The sequence below is a fragment of the Leishmania mexicana genome, chromosome 9, assembly GCF_000234665.1.
Source record: "Leishmania mexicana MHOM/GT/2001/U1103 complete genome, chromosome 9".
NCBI lineage: Eukaryota > Euglenozoa > Kinetoplastea > Trypanosomatida > Trypanosomatidae > Leishmania > Leishmania mexicana.
This window is the reverse complement of record NC_018313.1, coordinates 357,877-382,769: the sequence shown is the minus strand read 5'-3', so window position 1 is coordinate 382,769 and position 24,893 is coordinate 357,877. Positions and strand designations below refer to the sequence as shown.

Below are 24,893 nucleotides of genomic sequence, written 5' to 3'. Positions count from 1 at the left end.
CCGGAATGTGTGAGGCTTCGCTAATGCGGGTGTAGGCGAGGTAAATAAAGGGCGGCTCTGCAGGGAACTGATGCGAGATCCAAATTTGGATAGGGATAAGGAAGGGCTGAGAGATAGGCTCACTAGCAGCGCTGTGCTCTCTATCAGCGTCACCTCTCGGTATCATAAGGAAGCTGACAGGAAGCCCTCCGTAAAGGCAAATTTTTGGCTGCTCGGTACTGCCCCAGGTAGTGATCTTCCTAGAGAAGCAGAGAGAGTTGCACACTGCGTCGATGTCCATCACAATGCGGCGGAGGACCTCAGGTCGATAGTGGCTGGTGCTGCTGAAAAAACGAACCACATCGTCATTCATATTTTCTTGGCTCCAGTGTAGCCGAACATGAGCTGCCCAAGGAGAAAACACAAGTGAAAAGAACACCCAGGGACGAGAGAGGGGAAGATTAAGCAAAAGCTTTTTCGTTCGCGTACCGAGCCTTTTTCGGGCTCGTGACAAAGCATTTCGTGCGTCGCGCTTTCGATGCGAGATACTCCCAAAGCAAGAGACGAAAGCTGTTCCCCCTTGCATGGGGCAATTGCGAGCTGGAAAGCAATCCTTCTACGGATGCACAGCCGTTCTGCTCATGAGAACAGGCGTTCGATTTACTTTCCCTTATCCTTCAGGCACACCCTGATGACGGGGAACACATCCCTCAGTGCGCTGTATGTCGGGCCCCAGTGCCCCTGCCATAGAGGACGCTAAGAAGCCCCCCTATCCCCCTGTCAATGCCGAACCACTTCTGGCGTAACAGGGTCTAGAACCTACGGCGTAAAGAGGGGGGGTCAGAGCGATTCCACACTACGGATGTCGGCATCCAGGTCCTGGACAGTGTTGCATGTTGGAAAAACGACGCGCAATAAAGTAGTAGCAAGGCTTATTTTTACCCTTGCTTGAGAAACAAGCGGGTACGTTTTGAATACATCCCCCACTCACGGTTGCGGCAAAAGTCACCTCAACATCACTCGCTTAAGAGTGCGCGGAGCACGACAAATATGAATCCCGCTCCACACAAGCACTCCAACCAAGCGATGCGAAACAGCTTCCCCCTTCCATCTCCCCTCATTGATGCCATATCCCTTCAGTAGCCGGAAGACCTCCGTCACCTTTCAAGAAAAGTGTTTTTCAGCCTGGTGGTGCCTTTGACCCGCGCAAAGCGGGAAAATCAAACGCCCATGACAGGAACAGAACCCGGATGTCTTGGATGAAACCCAGGTGCTCCAAGTTCTGCGGATCAAGGAAAACGACTGAAAACAAGACATCCTTCTGTGCCTTTGTGCGCAAGCTCAAACTGTTAGAGCCGCGATAGCTCAGTTGGGAGAGCGTCAGACTGAAGATCTGAAGGTCCCTGGTTCGATCCCGGGTCGCGGCAAACCTTTTCTTGTTTGAAGAACAAACGTTTTGTCGCGAGGCGGACACGCACTCCTCTCACAGTACATTTTGTCACGGCAGCGCCTCTTGGGCACGAAATAGCCTAGGATCTCCGTATACTTTTGTGGTAAAAAGGTCTTCTTTCCCTTTCGGCTGCCGTGTTGGGGAGGAGTTGGGCTGGCAAAAAAAGTGAGGGGAAACCGGGAATCGGACCCGGGTATTCAGAGCCACAATCTGATGTTCTGCCACTGAACTATTTCCCCAATGTAAACTGCCAGTTTTTTTCTCTAGGCATAGGGGAGCTATGCTCGCGAAACACAAAAAAGGAGTACGGCACTCAGGGTTCCCGAGTCATCACTGACCTCAGTACTAACTGAGCCTGTGAGTGCTTAACTTCACAAATCGGACGGGATATGGTGTTTTCACTCAAGTGTGGTCGTACTCGAGAGTGCGGCGGAGCGTGATGGTGGCTGGGGGTGTGGCCGCGCTGCGGCCGTGAAAAAAGTGTACGACGGGCGGGGATTGAACCCGCGATCTCTCGCGTGTGAGGCGAATGTCCTAACCACTAGACGACCATCGCATGTCATGCGCCGCATCATATAAACAGAATGCAATGGAAAACGGCGGCTTTCTGTTGCACTACACCCCCCCTCCTTCCCCACACCGGCCCCTCCCTTTCCAGCCGGCAATAGGTACTGCCCTTTCTTTTCCGTCAGGAGAAATCAGTGCCAGTGTCGATCGCTCCACTTTAATGCCGCGTACTAAAATCTGTGCACATCACCGAATTGTGTCATGAAAACAACCTTGCGGGATGTTCTGACAAGAGCACCTGTTGTTCCGGCGCATCTCGGAAACACAGCGCTTCTCAAAACAAGCCTTAAATGTCGTATGATGCAGCAAAACTGCAGGCTCCATTCACAAACCTAGCAAAACTCTCCCCCAAGAAAGGAACTGAGCAGCAGGACAGCTTTTTCTCGCTTCAAGAGAAAAAAGACCGTGCGCAAGGGTCGTTCATGGATTGAACTCACTTTCCGTGAACTGTTACCCCTTTTTGGCCTTTTCTACCTGCCACAGCCTGCACCTACATAGCAGCAGATGAATGCTGTCAAGCTACCGGAAGAGTGGGAGACGCTGTGCAGCAACGACGCAGAAGTTATCCACGGGTGTATCAACGGTGTTTTTAGACGTCTCCTGGCCAACTTGCTCTTGGACTTTAACAATCCCAAGTTCCGTCAAGTAAAAAAGGACAACAAGGCCCTTCACCGCCTCACAGAGTCGCTACCAGCAGGCTTCATCGAATTTCTTTTCTCAAGCATCGGTTTTACTAAGCATGACGATGTTTTTATCTTTGAGGGGTCAACGGAGTCACTCAAGCACGGCGATGCCGTTTTATCGTACATCGAGGACAGCTTTGGCAAGGAGAGGCTACAAGCTGCCGAGTGTGGGCTCCACCGCCTCAAGAACTTAGCGGTTAAAAAAGCCAAAAATGGCCCCGCGCAAAGGGAAATGGAGACTGCTACTGCACGGCTGCTAAGAGCACAACCTCTCCCACAGGAAGAAGATGCACAGTCCCAAGCTCAGCACAGCGGAACTGAGAAAGGCGGGGCGGAAGAACGCGCAGTTAAGGAAGCTGTGCGCAAGACGCTCCTCAATACTGGACGTGTGCGAAATGGATTTTTTGAGGCACGTGACTTTAGTGTCCGCATCATGCAGCACGGTCGCGTCTACGCCTGCACAGAAAAGTGTCCTGATCACTGCGTTGAGGCGCATTGGCATCTTTTGACTGGGAGAAACATTCTGTATTCCCACCTCGCGCACCTTTCTGCTGATGGGACGCGGCTCCTGCATCTAGGCCCTGAGCACGGATATCAATATAACAGCCTCCCTGGATCAGCGAACTTCGGCAAGACGATCCACTTTAGCGAGAAGCTAATGGATGAAAATGGAAGGCTAGTGGACATCAAAAATGACGACAAACCCGTTACTGCGTGCATCTACTGCGGCCACGCGTTCGCCGAATTGTTACTGTAGACTACAACTGCATATATACCAAAGGAGGGCGAATAATCTTTCGAATACAAAAAAAATGAAAGTACCTCTGCTTGCTTCAAGTAGCAACTTACTTAATCTATGAAAGAATGCTACTGATCCGAGTGATTCTCTGAATTCCTCAAAATCGGAAAGGAACATTATGTTCGCCTCCCTTTTTTGAGCAACCGCCCTGTGTACAAGAAGCACGCAAGGGGGTGTGACTTTTTATGACGCGAAGGAAAAATGACGAATTTCTTGACTCTTTTTTCGACCATGCCAGCTTTAACTTGCTTACACCAACTATTGGTCTTTTTTTTGAGGGTTGGTCGGCTCCGTAGCGTCCCAGCAGCCAGCAAATCGAGCTTCCTCTTCGAGTGGAACGAAAGACAGCACAATCCTTTGTTTTCGTTTTTTTTTCAAATCAGTATGATTTTATAATTCACATACTCGTGATAAGTGAAGAATGAGGCATGGTTTTCGCAGCCTATATTGCTTTCATCTTATCCACATATCTGGGTAAATTCATCAAAGGCCTCGGCAAAGATGCTGTCAATGTCAGTCTGCTGAGGGGCTCCATTGAACTCAAGAAACTTGAACTATTGCCTGACTTGCTATCTTTTTGTGAGTACCTGCAACTTGAAAGCGGTACAATAAGGAGCCTCAGCGTCACGATACCATGGCATTTCTTTTACAGTAAGAGATGCGAAGTGGTTGTACGAGATGTTTCCATTACAGTGGCACCCAAGCACCAGCGCAGTGATACTGCGACAGAGTTCTTTAGATCGAAGAAGGAGTTTCTTACCGCCGTGCAAGGCGTTCTCGCGGATGCAGCGAAACGGGAAGAAACTCAGAAAGACTCTAAGAGTGGTCTCCTTAATCGACTTCAGCAAGCAATTCTCAAGAATCTAGCCTTTCGTCTGGAGAACCTCTCTTTTCAATTAGAGGACAAGACCGGCTGTTGGAAAGGGCAAACAGCCAGCGTTCAGGCACAATTTGATAGGCTGACGTGTGAGGTGACGGACTCAAATTACAAGTCCACTTTTGTTCAACCTGGGGATAGCATTGCGAATGAATCGCTCTACCGCCTTGTCTCATACGAGGGCGTCTCAGTGCGCCTGCTATATTCCTCCAACGAGGAAGAGACGTTTCAACAGCAGTCATCGCAATTTCAGAACTCGGAGAGCGTGGACTCGTTCATGAACGCTAAGGAGGTTTTGATGTCCTCAGAAGGGTCTATGACCATTTACTTGCAAAAGCAGTCGGCCACTGTGCAAGCAAAGCCGTGCGTGTCGGCTGCTCTCATGACCAGAAAGACAACCCTTCAGTGGAGCGCACCTTGCACCACGGCAATCGGCATTCTCTTTGAAAGTGTGAAGCAGGCCCCGCGTCGCGCCTTCTTTAGGGACAATCGGCCCGCTAGTCGCATTCGAGCCGGCGACCCGGCTGGGACGTCAAGGTGGTGGTCATATGCAATTGGCAAAGTGGTGACGTATCAGAAAGCGAGGCGCGATCGAAGACGGTTTGACTGGGCAGCATATCAGCGGCGGAAGCTCTTCCTTGCCAGCCTCTTCACTTTCTGCCTGCAACTTCTGAAAGCACCTTGGCTCCCCGACGATGAAGGACAGAACTTGAGCGAGGACCAGCTGGTGCTCACCTCTGCAGAAGATGTCATGGCGTGCTGGAATGCGGCAAGAGAGTGCTTTGCACAATTCCAGCGCACGAAAAGCCCGCCGCAGGGTAGCGCGTACGAGCAGTACCTGCAGTATTTCTATGTGAAGGAGCAGAAGTCACGTGAGGAACCGCTTCTGGAGTTGAGTCCTTTGACAGCGCTGCCAGCTGAGATTGGACTCACCATTGAGTGCGCAGAACTCGCAGTTTCTCTTGATCAAAATCTGAGGGGCGTCACGAACCAGGCGTGCATCGGCGTCACTGCGAGCAAAGACAAGCTATGCCTGCAACTCTCCGCCGCCACCGCTACCGTCGTCGCCGAGGCGGACGAAGATAAACCCGTTCTCGCTATCACTGGTAGCGACACCGCCGGTGTATTGCTTATGGCGTCAAAACTGGGTCACTCCCCCGCTACTGTTGACCTCGTCATTGAAGAGATCGTAACGTGCCTCGACCTATCTTTTCAAGAACTTTTAGCTACTAAGGTGACCTCATACATTGTCGCCGCAAGGCCATTCCTGAATCAGGACTTTTCGGATGTCTCGACCGCTGCGGTCCTGGTGGGGAACAAGGTGGACCACCTGGAGATGAGAGCACAGCAGGAGCTGTTCTCATCATTTGGCATCATCATGAAGTCCATCACTGGGAAAGCTGACGGGCTCTGTTTGCACGCACAGCGCGCTCAGCTAGCTGTCGCGCTGGGTAGGCCACCTGTGGCTGAAATTCAAGAAATCAGCGCTACTGTCAATGATACCACTCTTCTGCAGCTGTGCTCGGTTGCCGTGACCCCTGCCGTGGGCACTGACAGCATTCGCGTTGAAGTAGTGATCTATAGTGCCCACATCTCCACCAACGTTGAGGGATTTGAGTACGTGAAGCTGCTTCTCGGATCCATGAGGCAGCAGTGGTCTAGCTGCACGAACAGCTTTGTGTCTGGACTGCAGGCTAGGAGCTCAGGTGACGCGAAACAGAATGCGCTATCGAAGAAGTCACAGGTAAATCTGGCACTGCGGTTTGAATTTGTCGAGTACGGCGCGCTGGGGCTAGAGGCGTTTTCCATCCGAACCACCTTCGGTGATGGATGGCACCTTCACCTCAGCGCCGCCGACGGGACAACGGAGGGGTGCCGCCACAGCCTTCCACCGCGGTCGCAAGAGCCTTTCATTGATATTCATGTATGGGCAGGTGACTTTTTGGTATACTCGTCGTTTGCTGACAGTGTTGAGGGCAACGGCATCGCCTTCACGTGTAATTTCAACCATGTGACCTTGTGCCTCAGCGACGATCTGATATCTAGTCTGGAGTCTCTTTACGACACCGTGATGACGATGCTTTACGACAATGAGGGCCGCCACGTATATCTGAGCGAGCGCGACAAGTACACGACCCCTCAAATCATCGGGCTCGTTACAGGCAGCCACATGATGCTTCTCTTGGATAGCAAGGGCGGCAACTTGACATTGCTGCCGGGACACGCTGATACTCCACTTGCTGCTGCTACGGCGGCAGGAAGCGCTGATTTTCGCCGCCCCAGAGCGACCCCACTACCAACACCGCCACCACTCACCGTGGAGCTTCTTGGCGAAGAATGCCTGCACGTCTCTCTGCAGCGGTACCGTGACACACGCATGGATATCCACGTCGTGCTCCAGAGAGGTGTGAATGCCTACCTCATCGGTGCACCGGCGCACATTCCTCTTTTCGTGCCACGAGACAGTATGCGCGCAGAGGTGGACTTTCATTTCTGCTCGCCAAGTGACGCGGACTTGCCCATTTTCCCGTACGGCCGGCTGAACGTCGCCATGAAGCTGTCCAACGTGGCGACCGTCATGCATATTCCAACACTAGCGGCCATCTGGGCGTACTTCACACCGCCGTTGCCGCTGTTCCGCCTGCGTAACATCGGCTCGCGCCTCCACTTTTCCTCTAGCCCCAGCCACCCTGGCGTGACACTCGCGCCACGGTCGCCTGCCTCCGCCGCCGTGGAGGCGCTTGGCGCTGCCGCCTTTGCCCGCATCTCGCACCCCGCAGAAGGTGGGGCAAAAAGCTCCTCTGCGCCGTTGCCCACGCACGCCGCGTGTGACATGTACTCGGCGCCAGTATTTCCATCCGATATGCGCGTGAGCGTCGTGATCGCTGAATCGGAGCTGTACTATCCATGGGGCGAAGGGAGTGTGGCGCCGCTGTACCTGCACGCCGCGTTGCCAAACTGCGAAGCTGTCATGCTGAGCCGAGACGGATGTGTAGAGGTGACTGTGCGAGGATTTCTGGCCATGCCCCGCGTCAGAACCGCCTTGCACGCCTTCCCACATGCGATGAGCGAGACGACAGCACAGCGCGCAGGGGCGAGTACCACGCGCACCGCCGCTGACAACAGTGGCGAGCACGGGGCATATGAGGAAGCACCTCCACCGAGAACGTCCGAAGAGCACGCCGCCATGACCACTGATGCTGCCGCCGACGGAAGCAGCACCGCGTATTCGCCTGCCGCCGCACAACCTGCTTTTCCGAGCGAAGAGGACTTCGCGGCACCACAACAATGTGCATCACCGCCGCCAGCCTCGTCCCTCATCCAAGTGCACATGGTGTACACAATGGACAGCCGCCCGCCGTTCTCTCCGGGAAACCCTGACGAGTTTCTGCGAGTCTCCCTGACAGCCACCGCTGCGCCAGGCAGCGGCGCGTTGCCGGGACCGTTGCACGCAACCCTGCACTCACCGACGGACGTGGCAGCGTGGCTGACCTTCTTCACATTTTTCAATCTCACCAACACGGTCCCGCTCTCCACGTCGAGCTGCGCGGCCGCCGCGTTACCGACGTTTGTGCCGTTGAGGGAGGACAACAGCGGCGGCAGCATTCTCACGGCTGCGGCGCAGAACCCGCGCCGCCTCATCATGAACGTACACACCTCTCCGATCGTGTTCCATCTGCCCTTCGCAGCGGCGGCAGCGGTGCTGTGGGAGGGCCTGGATTTTGTGGCCTCACCCGGCTACAGCGCGTTGCGTATACCGAAGCTGGACGTGTTGGTTCATGAGCAGCTGTGGTGCACCGCAGCGACAGGGGTAGCGACGTCGGTGCAGCGGCTGGCGACGTTGCGCGACAGCGGCTACGCTGTTCTGGCTCTTCGTAGCAGCAGCAGCGGCAGCATAGGGGAGGTGGATATGGTGCCTGCGATACTGTTCGAGTCGCACGCTACAGGACCAACGGCGGCCGAGGTGCGCCAGCGATTGGTGCTGCCCGCTATCGTAGGGCATCTTGCCCACGCCACCACTCTTGTGCAGCTACAGCAGTGCTCCACACTTGCAGCCGTGAGCGCCGTTTTTGCGGCTCGAAACGTTCAGACTGCCCTGCTGAACGCGGTAATTCTGCAGGAGAGTCAGCGCAGGAAGCTACGCTACGCGTGCTGCTGTACTACACCCGCCGGCGGTGGTGGGAGCAGCAGCTACAGCAGCGGTACGGACGCTGACGCGGAGGCGCAGCTGCGGCCCTTACTTTCCCCACCCTTGGCTATCCACATCCATAGCGGCTGCCTCACGTTCGAGTGGATGAGTGGGCTACAACAGGGTCTGCGAGCGGGCGTGACGGTGGCTGCCACGAATGCGCGCTGCAACGATTACAATGCGCACAACCGCCTCTCAGCCGCCCAGTCCACCGACGACAGATACGATACCACCGCACACTCTCCACAGCGCCTACCTCTAGCGACCTCCATGCCACTTATCGTGGAGGTGGAGGCAGTAGAGGCGTACGTTTGGTGGACTAACGCAGGGAGCACCAGCACGGCCGAAGCCGCTGTCGACGAAGAGGTCGCATCGCTCGAGGACCCGCAGTCGACGAGTAAGCAGCGCCCCAGCGTGCCATCGGTGACGGCTTGCATGCCACTTCTACTTTATCCTTTTCAGGTGCACACGCGCATCGACACCGCCGCGCAGGCGGTGGACGTGGGTACAGGGGAAGCCGCACATGAGAACGGTACCACCGCGGCTGCAGCCTCGGGCACCTGTGTATCTGTCCAGCAGGAGGATGCGCGAGTGGCGGCAAGCGAAGAAGAGCTGGAGACCAGCTTTGCGGTGAGCAGCGGCGACGACACCATCGGTACAGTTGCGCGCCGCTCGCAGTCGCTCTCCAGTGCGACTTTTCACACGATGCCGTCGACCTCCAGCGACGGAAGCAGTGTCACGGCGGCAGCGGTACCCGCGACAATCATGTACCCCATGCGTCCAGCGGAGGCGCTGCCGACGTCTGTCTTCCTAGTGACCCCAGTCCACGTCGTACTCAACAACTCTGCATACGTTGTGCTGAGCGAGATGCTGCTGCATAAGGTTCAGGGGACGAGTGCAGCGACAGCAGCAGGAGCTCAGGGTGCGGTGGCGGAAGCAACACCGCCTGCCCCGCATAGCATCGCGATAGTCAGTCAGTACTACCTCACGCACTGTGTCATGGAGCTTCCGACGGCAGCGCGAGGCAGTGCCGCAGCATCCAGTGCCTCCGTCTCCTCACCTTTTCCACCGCTCGCCTGCAGCAAAAGTGGGCTGGGCAGCTCCGGCGGGCATGCGTCTTCGTCGTTGGCAAGAGCGCAGGCGGTGGGCGTGAAGACGATGTGGGTATTCCGTTACGACAGCGCACCGCAACAGCACGTGTGGGTGGAGAGCCAGTCTCAGCCATCGCGGCAACTGGGCCGACAGCAGCCGAATGGCGACAACTCGGTGGACAAAGAGGAAGAGCGTCGCCACGACCCGTCCCTTAACGACGCGGCCGAGATCGCTGAAGTGGAAAAGCGTCGCGTGCCGATGAGCCACATCCCCCTCAGCGCACTGCACGCGACGGACGGGAAGCGGATGCTGTCAGCGCCGGCAGCGCACGATGGCCCCGCCAACCTACGAGGCACACGGATTCATGAAGGTCATTCGAAGTCGTCATCGCCGTCGACGTTGCAAGAGGAACAGCGCCGAGAGCCTCATCAGCGCCCTCGCCCGTCTGCGCGCGTGACTGTGGCGGAGGTGTGTCTTAGGCTCGTCTACTACCGCGATGTCGAAACAGTCGCCGCCGCAGTCTCCGAGGAGCGCGGCTTCTGGCGGCGATACGCGGCGGTCCATGCCTCAGCTCGACATGCAGCAGCGGCAAGTCCTGCGTCGACTACTGCGACCCAAACGCCGTGTCTCATGACGTTCCTCGCCGCCAGTGTTGCCCCTCTGCGATCACTCCACCCAACCACCACGCACAGCAGCACCGCACGAAGCCGCACAAGCAGAAATGCCAGCCCGCTGATGTGCAGTCGTACTCCTCTGCGATGGGGCAAATCCCCAGCACCACCGGCATCTGCGCAGCAGCAGCAGTTGCTTGCTCCCACCGCCATGCTCGAGGAGGCCTGTGCGGATGCTTTGTGCGTACGGCTAAGTGGCATCATCGTGTCCAGCTTCACCGACGCCAGATCTGTCCAGCTCGAGTCGTGCGTGTGCACCTCAGTAAAGAGTCCCAGTCGGCCGCTCCTCTCCACGACCCGTGTGGAGCTGTACGTACCGTCCTCCACTGTGGCATACGCGTCGGCAGGGGAAGCTGCGAAGACGGTGGCACGAGACCTTCAAGGCGCTGCGTGTGTGACGGAGGTCCTGCGAGGCATGGAGACGGCGCCCGAGGCAGCGGGTGTCAGTGCATCTCCAACGATGTCGCCAAAGGACACGAACGCAATGGCCGCACCATCGGTGCCGGTGTTGCCGCCGCAGCAGCCTTCCGAGCCGACAAGACAGGCAAAAAGGAGTTACTTGGCCGACTCGCCATCATCGGCAGCCGCCCCTACTGCAGGCTCGACAAGCGTCGATGACTGGAACTGCAACGGCGATGGGGACCATAGGCAGGCGATTGTGATGCAAGGTGAGGTAGGGTGCCGCCTAGAGACGTTGACTGTCGACCTCAGCGCAGCCGCGTTGCGTGCTTGGTTAAGCTGCCTCGTTGACCAGCCGGTCGCGGCGCTGCGGGCCGCTACAGAAGAGGAGAAGCGCGCGAAGCCTGTAGCCGACAGGTCCCAGCGCGCCGTCGCCGTGGCAACGCCGACGACACCAATTCTGTTGCCCATGCAGTGGAAGCCTGGCCAAGGTCTGCGCATGTATGAGATTCGCGAGGCCTTCTGGGACCTCGAGCACGACATCACCCTCTCCCGCGATGGCCTCGTCCTTGTATTCTCCAGTCAAGAAACAAATTTACTGACGGTGCACCTCAACGGTCACGACATCACGCTCGACCCCTCACTGCTTCTCCGCCCGGCAGGGCTGCAGCGGGTGGTGATGGTGGTGCAGGGCGGACTCACCGTTCGCTTTGTCGGCAGTGGCCGTGTGCGGCTCCCACTTGCGCTGTGGAGCTCATCACTGGTTGAGATGACGGCGAACGTTGGTCTGGAGACGGCGCTACTGCCCTTCATGGCGATTGGCGAGGGGAGCTACCTAGAATGTTCCCAGGTGCGGCTGGGCTTCGTGGAGCCCTCGGCAGAGAGTTCGGCGGGGGGTGGCAACGGTGGTGAAACGGCTGCTTCGACCCAAAGGCCTGTACCCGACTCGTTGGCCTTCACCTCGAAAGCCGCGGAGGGAAGCGAGGATGCAAGCGCGGACGCGTCGCCACCACCGCCTCCGTCGTCTCACGGAGACCTACACCAGTCGCAGCTTGTGCACCGCAATGTGCATCTTTACATGCCGCACATCTCAGTCATCATCGAGCCACGACGGGAATCCCGGCAGCTGCGCATCCGCACAGCGGTGGAGTCGTGGATAAGCCTCTGCAACGGGCGACTGCTGCGCGATGACGTGCGATGCACCGGATTCATGATACTCTCGGAGTCCGCCTACGACGCAGCCACGACGACGGCGCGCACGACGGTGCTGGCACCTGTTGACGTGAGCGTGTGCAGCAACAACGGGCGGCATCACGCCGTCTCGCTGGGGACGGTGCAGGTTGACCTTGGTCGCGCAGACGTATTAATCATGTCCACTTACGCTGGAGAGCTGCAGGTTCTTTGGTTGTATGCCAAGTACCTGACCCACAGCAAGGTAGAACGGGCGTTCCTCGAACTCGTCGAGGCCACCTTGGCATGGAAAGCATCAGGGGCTACCACGAACAACGCCGGCGTGCACGGCGAGGAGGATGAGCACGACAGTGAGTTCTGCGACGCCGATGACTCAAGCGACAAGAGCGAAGAGGAGGAGGGGGATCAGGAGAGGCCCAGCAGTGGCCTTCGTGGAGGTGGTGCGCGCGAACGAACTGTGGCGGCAGTCCCACCGGCGAGAACCAACTACGCTCGCGCCAACCATACCAGCGACGCCTCCGGGGCGGCCGCAAGTACAGCAACAGGAAGAGAAGGGGCGATGACCATCGACCAGCCGTGGTCATCGTCGACAGGACCACGCAGAGAGAGCCGCAGACAGCCATCATGCCCCGCCACCCCGCAGGGCTCTGCAACACACAGAACTGACACAACAAAGGCGCTCCTGCGCCAGGCTGTTGCAGAGAGGGGAGAGGTCCAGGAAGACGTGCATTCACGCATGTGCGCGGAGGACGACCAGATGCGCCCCATACCCGCTGTCGACGTACAACGACAGCAGCAGCAGCGGCAACGGCAGCGTAGGCGCCAGCGGCTTCTTCAGCGGCGGCAGTCCCGAGGGCTCTCGTGGGTGGTGTTTACGCCCTCCGTCGAGGTCATTTTCAGTGACCACCGCCACCCACTCGTGCAGGTGTGCGTACAGGACGTCATGGTACGTCGCACATCCTCCTCGGCCCTCGCCTCCACCTCCCTGGTGCGGTGCCAAAGGGCCAGTGTGCGGGTCCACGGGCGTGGTCGCTGGGACGTGCTGCTCAAGCCGAGCGCGGCACTGACGTGGTCGCTCACGCAAACGGTGTCGCGCCACAGCAGTAACCGGCAAGACTCCTTGGTGGTGGACGGGGTCCACTGGCAATGCTCACACCTTATCGTGGCAAAGCTGCTTTACATGAATCACCAATTTAGCACCCTGGCAACGAGCCTTAGGCGGCGTCTGACCATGGCGGCCGCTGCAGGGGGAGAGGTAAGCAGTGCGGCAGCACCGGCATCGGTCGCCGACGTGCCAATGACGCCTGCTGTGACGCTATTCGGAGGCGAGGACGACTGGGGAAGGGATGCCAGCAGCGACACCACAGCGGGCAGCTCCTCTGTTAGCACAGATGGTGACGAGGGCAGCGACAGCGGGTACAGTAAGAGCAGCAGTAGTAGTAGCCGGCGAAGTAATCCCAGCACCGACACATTCTCGGACACGAGCTCTCGGCGTCAACGACGGCAGCTGCGACAGGATGCAGTGGCGATGGGGGCCGGTGGCCAGAGCACCGACTCTTCTCTGACAATAGAGGCGACACCATTATCATCATCACTGTTTGGTGCTTCCTCCTCCGTCGTGGTGAACGAAGTCCCTAACACTGCCGTCACTACCGCCGACGACCGACTCGCGGCGAAGATGCGGCCGACTCAGCGTGGCGGCCACCGCAGGTCATCTGTGACTGCAGGTTCGGGGGCACCCGTGGCGACTGCAGCCGTGTCCCCGGGGATGGCGACACACCGCCTACTAAACAGTTTCAGCCACACCCTCTTCGCCGGCATCTGTGAGTGCGTGGCGGTGGCGAAGGTGTCGGCGACGGCAACGCCTGACGTGCTGAGCGCAGCAGTCAGATCGACGGACTCTTCATCATCGCGGCCCACAGCAGAAGCAGCAGCGCCGATGTTGTGGCGCTGCAACGAGCTCTACCGGCTGCCACCAGCCTCCACTACCGACATCTTCATCTCGTACCGCCACGCCCACTCGCTGATACTGACCTTCTTCTCAGCCGAGTGCGTCGAGTGGGACGGTGTGAACTGCGCCTGGACACTGAATGCCGAGGGCGAGGCAGCGCTGGCAGCAAGGACAGTCGCTAGCGCAGCCAAGCCGTCGACAGCGGTACCTCCTCCGAGGCAGCAAGAACAGCTGTACACCTCTGGCGGCGCTGACTCTGCCGCGACAACGAATTGGTTCGCTTTCACATCCCTGCAGTACGGCATGGCGAGGGCTTTGACCGTACGCACCACCGCACCCAGAGGAGCGGCGGCCGCACCAGCATCCACACCGGCCACGGCGACAGGGATGAGTGGATGTGGCTGCAAGGTGCTTGCCTACTGGTTAGCGCTGACCTGTGTCGACCCGGAGGAAGAGGCAGACACGTCACGCTACCCCATCGTGGTCGCCAGCGGAGAAGGCGATGACGATGGCTTGACACCTGTCCTGCATCAGCAGCAGCAACACCGAAGACATGCTCGTCGTCGGTCCTTCACCGCATCCTCGGTCGACCCCTCCACACCGCTCTCGCGCGGCGCGTCATCCATGTGCGTGGATTCGCTGAAGAAGGGCGGGGCGTTGCTGGGCGGCAGCACCCCCAAGGGCGCCGCTCCTCAAATGGCACGGGGGAGCAGCAGCCGCAGGACCGGTGCAAGTCACCGCACTTCCGACGACTTCGTACTTGCTCAGCCTGGAGAGCCGCTGTTGCACAGATCCCACGACCTTTACGATCGCCTGCGGGTGGTACAGTGTGGCGACGCCTCAGCCCACTCACTCCCGGATCAGCGACGAAGCAGCGCTACGATATTGACGACGACAGGAAACCAGAAACCCGCTGCCCAGCGGAGAGGACGGCCGCACAGCGGCAACACCGCCCGTGTCCCGCCAGCGGTGCACTGGCAGCGCCTGCAGCCGCCGTATCACGCCAAAATAGAAAACACCCCAGTGGCTTCATGGCAGGATACTGAGAGAAGTGGCGGGGACCTGCTCGTCGTGCGCCTGCAAGCACGAAGCTCTCTCTTCAACGAAACCGGCTGCACGCTGCAGCTGCTGTCTTCACTGCAACTGCTCACGGCGCCCAACTCGGTCGATGACGCCTCATCCTTGTGTGCGACACTGACGACAGTGCCACCAGGCTGGCAGCTCCCGTTGAATGAAGAAGACGTGCGCAACGAAGTGGTCCTGCGTGTGTGTTGCCCCTCGGCCCGCTGGCTGCCGTCACCGGCAGCACCTAGTGCCACCGCGGCCTCCCCTACCGGCATGACCGACTCCGGGCACACGGCAGGTGTAGCGGAGACGATGGACGACGCTACGGCGCACCTGCGCTGGTATGAGGCGCGCACCGTGCTGGGGCAACTCCAAAGTGGCCGCTTTCTCTACTTTAGGCGCGTTGATGTAGCGGGTGACGCGGTCGGCCCACCTGTAGACGTAACAGGTGCGGCAACAGCGAAGGACTCGGCGAGCTCTTTGCACGGATGCGCCACTAGCAGCCGCCCCCGTGACGATCATGATGAACGGCTGCTCATATTGTTTGTTATCCACACGTATTCCGCGGACGGGGTGGTGCAGCATATCTTCCTATACCCCCGCCTCACGCTGATGAACCACCTCGGCCTCACCGCGCGGGTGGGGGTGTTTCAGCAGGACCCGCTTGCCGGTCCACAGACCCCCGATGAGGCCATGCTGATCGCACAGTGGACGGCGCCGCGTGTCGGACGTGGGCTTCACGATCAAGAGCGCTTCTACCGCAGCCTTGTCGCCCTCGGCACCCACGATGCTCTTCCCCACCAGCGCGCCCTCCCGCTGCACTTCTGCACGTACGGCAGCAATCTCGTCCTGGGCCTGTCGTTCACCCAGAGCACCGGCGACGCCTTCTTCACGGCGGACCTTCACCCGGTCATCACGCACCTGCGTGATGCCGTGGATCACCACCCTCGCCTGCTGCAACTGCGCGACAGCCACGGACGGGCCTTCTACGTGCAAGTGAGCGTGATGTCCCGCACGGTGGTGTTGTCAGTGGCGTTGTGGGTGTACAACCTGACCGAGTACCCGCTGCTCATGAGCGACAGCTTTGTGCAGCGCCGCCTCTGCCCGGGGCAGAGCAGCACCAGCGGCATCATCCCGTCGCAGGGGGAGCCGTTCCTGATTGGCTGTCGACTCGCTGACTTCACACAGGGCTTCTTTGCGATTGGGATGGACGGCGGCTGGTCCAGTGCGGTCCCCATCAACGTCGGCTCCAGCGGCGTGTTCGTCTCCGCCCTGTCACAGCTCGGCATCACACGCAGCTGCAACTACTCGATTCTCTTCCCGAACGCACAGGAGGGGCGGCCCATGGTCATCCAAATCACGCCGCGGTGGGTCTTCTACAACAACACGCCCAAACAGCTGCGACTTCAGTTTCGGTTTCCTGGACTGGAAACGGCGATGCAGCAGGCAGAGAAGCAGCGACGACGGTTGCGGATGCGGGAGATGGACGCCACAACAGCACAAAACAACGGCGAGGCTGCCGCAGCGCCTTTCCAGGCAGCTGGCGCGGCCCTGCAGGGGGCGCGGCACCCACTTCCCCTCGAGGCGGACGACACCGTCGGCGCCTTCACCTCCATCGCAGCGGTGCAGCTGAACCCCGGCGACTACCACGTGAGCTGCATTGGCCCGATTGAGGGGAACCAATTCCGAGTGCAAGAGGTGTTGCAAGGCATTCCGCCCACCGCCACGTCCATCCACGCCACAGGGCGTGTCGGATATCGCGACGGATCGTCTTCCTATGAGTCGCAGTACACCCCGTACATGGATGTCGACCGCCCAGGGGAGGCGACGTTCAACCTGTGGGCAGCGCCTCGCGCGCTGGGGAAGCAGGTGGCGGTGAACTACGGCAGTGACTTGATCGTGCAGCGGCCGTCGGCGCCGCACCCGACAGAGCTGGAGCCGCATGACATGTACTCAACCGACGCCATCATCACGGGACGCATTGCTGTGGCGGTGCAGAGCGCTGAAGATGTGTTGGCAGTGATTCTGCAGCCGATTCAGGGAACGAAGATCCTCTTACAGAACCGCACGGAGTCGCACACCGTCATGGTGCGACAGCTGGGCAACCGCCGCCGCAACTGCATCCCGCCTCGCCAGAATCGATTTTTCCTCTGGGAGGACGCGCGGCAGGAGCACATCATCCGCGTGCACCTTCTTGGCTACAAGGGTCGGTGGTTTGATGTGGACTTCAGCGCCGGTGAGTGCCAGGTGACGCGCCACGTTGACACCGAAGACGCGGCCGCCGCTGAGGCGCTCGGCCATGCACGCCAGCTGCGCGGGCGGACGACAGCAGCAGCGAACTTCTCATTCCACGTGCGCTGCTACACAAACACGGAGAAGACGCGCGTCACAATCCTGGTGACAGAGGCCCCTGTGCCGGTCTACGCTGCCATCGACTCGTGGCGCACATCGCAAGCCGTGTCGCTACGGATGACGATGGTGCAGCTGAGCTGGACACAAGAGATGAGCACATATGTGGCGACCGCGGCAAAGTTCGCAGCACCGTTCGCGATCGATGACGGTAGTGATGGGGTGGTCGACAACGGCGCATCTGGTGTGGTGGCTGCGCCGCCGTCCAGTGTGGCGAATGCGACTCTCTTCTCCATCATCCTGGAGGGGGTGCAGCTGGACCGCCTCACCACGGAGGACAACGAAAACTTCTACCTCGCCGTGCACCAAATGCAGTGGGTAGATGAAAAGCGGAAGGCCGTATTTGTCTACCGGGCGCGCCCTCGCCTCCCGCCGGCCATGGCCATGCTGCAAGCTGCAGACGCGGCACAAGGCAGCGCCGGTGCAGCGGCGGCGACGCTGCGAACAGGACGGCTCTCCTCAGTCTCCCGATCTTCTCTATCCCCGCCCTCACGTGCGAAGCCGAACGGGAGCGACCGCGCTGGTAGCCCCACCAGGCGACGGCAGCTACATCGCGCTGGCTCGCCTGCCGTTGGCACAGCTGCAGCTGGTACAAAGAGCCGAGACGCCAGTAGTGGCGGATATGGAGCGCTCTTGGAGCCCATCACCGCCACCGCCAACCACCTGCTCAGCACCGCCCTCGGCCGCAGCGACGCGTTTCTTCTCTGCATGGAGAAGCAGAACGACCTGGAGCTCAGCTACAGCCTCATCAAGTATGCTGATGGCGTGACGCGCTACACAGAGCTGCGCCACGTTCTGACCCCGCTCGTCGTAGTGCTGACCGACTTCTGGCTGGTGGATATAATCCAGGAGGTGCGTCGGCTTCGAGTGCTGCTCGGCCTTCGCAGGCAGACGGCCGCTTCACAGACCACCACGGCGGCGCCGCTAATGTTGACGGTCTCCTCGCTGCGACAGCAGCAACGGTCAAGGTGGCGTGCCTTCGGAGACGAGGACACGGGCAGCGCTGTGATGGATGTGGTGCCGCCTGGCAAGCAGGCTTTTTCCAACTCTTGCACACGCCCCCCCTACTGGCAACTGGGGCAACGAAGCAGCAGCGTGGTTGTGGTGGCCGGCGACACGGAAGCAGCGGTCCTGCCGTCAGAACAACCGACCCTTTCCGCCCAAGCGACGCCTCGGCGGCGGCGCGGACGACGAGGAGACCCGCTGTCGCGAAGGGGCAGTCGAGACAGAAGCCGTGACAGCGATAAGAGCAGCGCAACGGCGGCATCGTCCGTGCACACGGGACGCACTGGCAGCAGTCACACGCGCAACCGCAAGGCGGGCGAGATGCGCAGCGCCAATAGGAGCTTGACGACAACTACCCCGACCTCCCCACGCCGCTCCAGTCCGTCACGTGCTGTGGCCGCTGTCACCGCCGTCGCAGTGCCACCGCAGCAGCAGCATCAGCAGGGAAACGGCAGCACTGCCGGCTTTCTTTCGCAGGCTTTCTTCCTTCAACAGCTCGTTCAGGAAGTGCGCACACGCCTGGAGAAGCGGGGGACGGATGTGATGGCCGGATCGCTGACCGCCCTCGCCACCCGAAGAGAGCAGCAGCTGCAGTCGGGTAGTGGGAAGTTGTTGCTCCTGCCCGGAGGAATCGCCGGTGTAGACCCCGAGGCACAACATCGGCAGCTGCTACGCGGCGCCACCTCGACTCCTGTGCGTCATCACCAAAGCGCGATGCGCCGCGGTGGTCCCAGCGATGGTCTTGGAGGGGTCACGACCGTGGACGCAGAGGGGAACCGCGCCGTGGCTGAGGTGGGGGGCAGCGGCGTCAGGGCTGCAGGCGACGGAGGAGTTGGCAGCGTCGCGGCGGCCGCGCACACTAGTGCCAGCAGCGTCAGCACAGCCTCGTTCATGTTCATCGAGCGACTCGAGGTGCAGCGTGTGACGCTGTACGTCACCTTCGTCCGCCACAGCCCCGACCCACTGCGACCGTTGCTCGGCGCCTATTCATGGATGCTACCCAGTCAGCTGTCTCAGCGCGAATTCTACCTCCCTGCCTGGACGCTGACGCGGCAGGTGGAGACGCCCGCGTCGCTGCGAGCGCGTCTTGTGCGATGGGGGATGCATAGCTTGCGCGAGCAGTGGACCAAGGTGACAAAGCTTGGGACGTTGCTGGACGCGCTGAAGTTCTGGCAGCATAGGACGCTGCTTCTGCACGGTGCCCCACGACCCTTGACGCTCTCCCGCGTGCAGCAGCAGCAGCAGCAACAGCAGGAGAGGGGTGGGGGCGGGGGGCAGCCTCTCGCTACCTTCGCCCCATGCGTATCATCGGGCGAAGAAGAGGACGATGAAAACACGGACGATGACGACGGCAACGTGGATCCGCAACAGGGCGGTGCGCAAGTGCAGAGACCCGTCGCCTCCATGGAGCAGCGGCGATGACGGCCGCGGAAGGCATCGCGGGCAAGGGATGAGAGTATGGGTAAACCATCGTCTTGAAGGGTCTCTGTGGGTGTGTGTCTCTCCCTTTAGAGGCCACTGTCGTGTCATCAGCCAAGTGCTGCGTTAGCCTCAGTCCCACCCCCACTCTCTAACACAGGAGCAACGATTGCATCACGCCTTGGAGGCGTCCTTGGGCTGCTCGGCATCGCACACATGCACCCAGACACACCCACCCACCCACACGCTTGGATGCCAGCGCTACACTGGCGATGTCACGGGAGCGGGTACGGGACTGCTGTGCAACCGACAAAGAACAAGTGCGAAGCGCGCAAACGTCATGGCGCACATGACTCTCTACGCGCGCTGCGGCGGACAATGATGACGTCCGTCAAAGTGCGCCGCATCGCCTCACCGTATCGACCGCACTTTCACCCTCAGAGACGGTGGGGTGGGGCCTCGCACACGTGGAATGGCCTCTGTCGCCTCCCCCTCCCCCCGCCCCAGCACTCTCTCTGTGGGCGATTCCCGCCCCCCCCTCTTCCCTCCTCCATAATATTTCCTTGTTGTCCATGCACTCGCCCTCCCCTCACCCCACACCCACACGGCGCATCCACCCCTGTCGATGCGCGCATGTGTACGATGCCACCCTCCCTCCCTCTCCCCTCGCCCTACAGTACCGCCGATTTCGTCCGTTATTCAGGCCACTGACGTCGACTCAATTTTTTTTTGGGGGAGGTGCCATCACCATTACGACGCAGAGCTCATTAGTCGCCATTCGTCTTCACAGCATACACCGTCCATCCCCCTTCCCCACCACATATATACCCATACATCACCACCAGCACCCGCCCTATCCTCATCCCTGTCTCCTCCTCCGCTAGGGTGTGCGTGTGTGTGTGCGTGTGTGTCGCTTGCATCTCCGTGACAGCTTTCATGACAGAGGAGCTTCACCTTTGTGCTGCTGCCGTGCCCTGTCCTCCTCCTCGCCCTCTTATATAAATTTGGTAGCGCATCGCCTCATCACGCCCCCTCCTCCGTGGCGTCCCCCCTCCGCCGCCCACACCTTCTTCGATTACTCTCGCGGCGCACGTCCCCCCCCCCACACACACACACGGCACCGCCTATCGCTCCCTTTCACGGAGTCCTCGACGAAACGGCTGCCGCTTCGCCGTCTCCGGTGTGTCTCTGCTCTCCCCCGCACTGCTTCCTCGTAGCCTTCACCCCTCCCCCCTTTACTCGCCCGCACACCAGCATCTCACAGCATAGTTGTGTTCCCCTTCCCCCTCCCCCTTGTGTGTCTGTGTGGGTGTGAGTGCTCCGTTACCGGGGAGGCGAAAGGTCGAACGGCAGGCTGCACGACGAGAGAGGGTAGACCTAACTTCTGTCGACAAAGTCGGCCTTTGTATACTGTGCGTCAACGCGCGCAGCCCCCAGCACCACCTGCTCTCCCCCCTCTCCCTCTCGGCAAACTCAGTCTCCCGGCCCGACCCGTTTCCGGTGTTCTTGTGTTTCGGGGGCGCCTGCGCTAGCGTGCCGCAGGGACGACCGTGTCGGCTTCAAACCGCCAAAGCGGGGAACGACGTGACAGAGGGCGGGTGAAGAGGAATAAAGGTGTATCTGTGTGTGTGTGTGGAACAGGAGGGAAGGGTCAATGTCGTCACAAGCACCAGAGAACCCCAACGGCGAGGAGAGGGAAGCGGCGGAGAGGTCGGTGGTCACAACCGCCACCGCGACTGCCATCACAAACGTGAGCAGTGCGCGTGGCTTGAAGGGATGGAAGAATCGACTGATGAACTGGCGTAGCGGCGGCGGCAGTACAGATAGCAACGCCGACGGGAAAGATGGTGATCGTACTTGCGAGGCGGCCACTGCTGCCTCCGATGCCACCGCAGAGAAGGACGAGGGGCACCATCAGCAGCGTGCAGAAGGCGACCCGCCCTCTGCGACGCCTCCTGCCACGAACGACGCATCAGCAGCAGCAAAGCCCGACTCTGCCGTGGCGCAAGCTTCCCTGACTCGCCCGATGAACATATGGCTGCGTCGTGCGCTGGAACGGCAGGCCGAGTCCGCGATTGCGGAGGCTATTCGTGATGGCAAGCCGATTCCAGAGGCGGCAGTGGCGACCGTAGCAAGTATAGCACTGGGAGCCGCGGCTGCCACACCAGCACAGGCGGCCGCCGTTGAACCAAATAGCAATGACGCCTCGACTTCCGCAAAGACGCCTGCCGCACCACCCGCCGCCCCCAAAACGAGCTTCGCGGAGCTTATGCGGCAGCACCGTGAAGGGCTCGTGCCGCCAAGCGCGCAGCCGCCGGTGAAGGCCACGACGGTGGTCAAAAGACCGAAGGGGACGAAATCGCCCACCCCGGTGGAAACCCCAGCGGCGGAGGAGGCGTTGCCTACGCAGGCCCCCAACAAGAAGTGCGCAGCGAAAAGTGCTGCCCAGACGCACACAGCGCCTGAGGCTGCGCCGGCAACTTTGTCGCCGTCAGAGGTCGAGAAGACAGCGAGGGAGGAGGGCGAGCCGACACAGACCACCCCCACGACGGAGGCGGACTCCAGTGCAACGCCTTCCGCGGCTGCGGCGGTGCATCAGGCCGCGGTCCGCAAGCGCGCCAAGGCAACCAATAGCGTATCCGCGAAGCGCACACACGACACAAGCGCTGCCACATCCGCAGCGGCGACACCAACACACGTAACGACGGTTAAAGGGAAGGCCTCGCTAGAGGAACTCCGCGCCCGGCGCAACCGCACCACCGCCGGCGGCAGCGCGAATCAACATAGCACGCCCCACCCTGGGGAAGGGGGCGCTGGTGTGACGAGCAGCAGCGGCGCCGGCAACGCTGTAGGAGGGCATTCACAGAAGGACGAGTACAACGACAGCGCCCTTGACGCCATCAGTCGGCTTCTTCTTCGCTACTGCTTAGGTGACCGGACTACGGTGGCGGCGCCATCGACGGTAACAGTGGCGAATGGCGTGGACGTGTCGTCATCATCGACAGAGCCGGCGGCTGCCCCAACCGCAGAACTGCCGCCAGCGTCTATGCAGACGACGACAGAGCTAGCGTTTTTCAATGAGCTGATGGAGCTTTGCGAGAAGGACAGTCTCACGCCGGCGTCACTGGAGCTACTGCGTGAACTCTTCCAGCATGTTCGCGTGTTGCCCCGTCCCGCCAGTGCCTCGAATGCGGCCAAAGGCTGTAGGAGCGCAGACGCCGGCGCACCTGCTGTGCAGGACGGCAAGGCGACGATGGAGGAGGTGGACGCCGAGGCCTACCGCGAAGCCGCTCGCCGGCGCGAGTACGTTCAGCAAGTCATCATGGTGCTGCTGAACCGTCTCCAGCACATGAAGACGCAGGAGCAGCGCCAGAGGCAGAAGTCTTGTGGCGACAGAGCGGTAGAAGCATCAACGTCCGCAGTAGCGGCTCCGCCACAGCCTGCCATCGGCTACGGCGCGCCGTTCATCAAAGTTGGCGGCGTACCGCTCGCGCCCCCGCCAATGTCCTCTCCATCACAGCAGCAGCAGCAGCAGATGTACCCAGAAGGGCAAAGGATGGCGTCTGCTGCGCCGTGGCCGAGCATGGCCGAGATGGCCGGCGCGTACCCAGACGAGGCGGCCGCTGCCGCCTTCACGTCGGATATGATGGTCTACGGCTACCCGAACCCGTACGCCCACCTCACTGTCTTCTCCCAACATCAGCCGGTGGCCCCACCGGTGAGCTTGCCGTCTCCCTTCCACTCATTCACACCCGGGGCCGACCGCCGCCGTCATGGCCACCACGGCAGCAATAGCCCTAACACCAACAGTAACGTTGCCGCACGCCTCGTGGCGTCGCCGTTCCCCGGGGCCTTCCCAATCATCCCCCCGCCAGCCACTACGAACACCCCCGCCGACGCCGAGGACCGTGAGATGCAAGAGCTGTTCCGCATGATCCGGACGCAGCTCACCCAGCCTGTGAACACAAAGTCGTCTAGCGTGACCGCCATCAACTCGCAAGTGGAGTCGAGCGTAAACCTGTCAGGCACAGCGCCCGTTGAAGTGTCTCAGGAGGAGAGGGCAGTGCTGCGTCACGTTCAGATGGACTTCAAGAAGCACATGGAGGCGCACCAGCAGCAGCAGCAAGTGGCAACAAAAGGTTCGCCAGTGCTGCAACCGCCGCCGCAGACCGCATCGACGCCACCGACGGCAAGCCTGACCGCCCCACCAGGAACTGATGCCACACAACCGCGAAGCATGCACACCATGCCTGGGGCCACTGCTGGCGCCTCAGACCCTGCTACAGGCACAGCAACGATAGCGGCAGCGGCAGCGCAAGCTGAGAGAAGCAAGAGCCAATGCAGTCACGCCTTCATTGCCTACCAGGCGAGCTGCCTAGAACAAACCGGAGAGGCCGCAGGAGAGTCTCCCTCGGCGCGCAGCACCACCACCGCCCCCGCGCAGGAGGAGGAGGATATCGTGACCGGCGAAACGACACCACCCAAGCCACGCGGAACAACCCTAAGTCTCAACGCCAAGCCCTTTGTGCCAGGCGGCGCCCGCGGAGGCAACAGCAGTACCACCGCCACCACCATTATGAAGCCCACGGCTACCGCTGGCTCGACGCCTACGAAGACGGCCTTCAACTACCACGCAAAGCCGTTTCTTCCCTCCGGCAGCGCTAGCTCACTTGCGCCGACCCCACCGAAGAAGCCCTCACCGATGAACGTAGCAGCGCCGGCATTCGTGTCTAAGCAGCAGCAGCAGCAACAACCCGCCGCCTCTCCCTCTGTCCCCTTCTCTCCTCCCACGAGTGGTCCGCGGTTCAACGCCCCCACGACAAGCACGCCGGCCATGCCGTCACCGCTGCCGAAAAGCGCGGCCGATCCATGGGCGTCTTACGAGATGTTTGCCCGTTGGCGGGACATGATGGAGGCCTACTACCAGAATGTGTTCGCCGTACAGAACGCGGCTACCACGACGACTGGGACCTCATCACCATCGGCTACAGACGGTGGGGGAGGCCCACTTCCATCGGCTATGATAACCCCTTCACGCCTTGCGTAGAGGCGAGAGGTGCAAAAGGCACGGGAAAAGCGGTGCAAGGGATGGTGGTGGTGATGTTTGGTGGTAGCGGTGGCGGGCGGTCAGTGATGACCATTTAAAT

General features: G+C 60.3%; 3 protein-coding genes across 3 annotated transcripts; all 3 read left to right on the top strand.

The window, feature by feature from the left end:
• Nucleotides 1-2,500: 2,500 nt before the first annotated feature.
• On the top strand, nt 2,501-3,436 carry LMXM_09_1000 (conserved hypothetical protein; the record flags this gene model as incomplete). The annotated part of the gene is made up of 1 exon (XM_003872734.1): nt 2,501-3,436. One exon carries the CDS (start codon nt 2,501-2,503, stop codon nt 3,434-3,436), a length of 936 nt encoding a protein of 311 aa, XP_003872783.1.
• Nucleotides 3,437-3,906: 470 nt separating this feature from the next.
• Nucleotides 3,907-19,749, top strand: LMXM_09_0990 (conserved hypothetical protein; the record flags this gene model as incomplete). Its single annotated transcript, XM_003872733.1, has 1 exon — nt 3,907-19,749. The coding sequence occupies one exon, from the start codon at nt 3,907-3,909 to the stop codon at nt 19,747-19,749; it is 15,843 nt and encodes a 5,280-aa protein (XP_003872782.1).
• A 2,023-nt stretch (nt 19,750-21,772) lies between these two features.
• On the top strand, nt 21,773-24,793 carry LMXM_09_0980 (conserved hypothetical protein; the record flags this gene model as incomplete). The annotated part of the gene is made up of 1 exon (XM_003872732.1): nt 21,773-24,793. One exon carries the CDS (start codon nt 21,773-21,775, stop codon nt 24,791-24,793), a length of 3,021 nt encoding a protein of 1,006 aa, XP_003872781.1.
• Between the last annotated feature and the right edge of the window lie 100 nt (nt 24,794-24,893).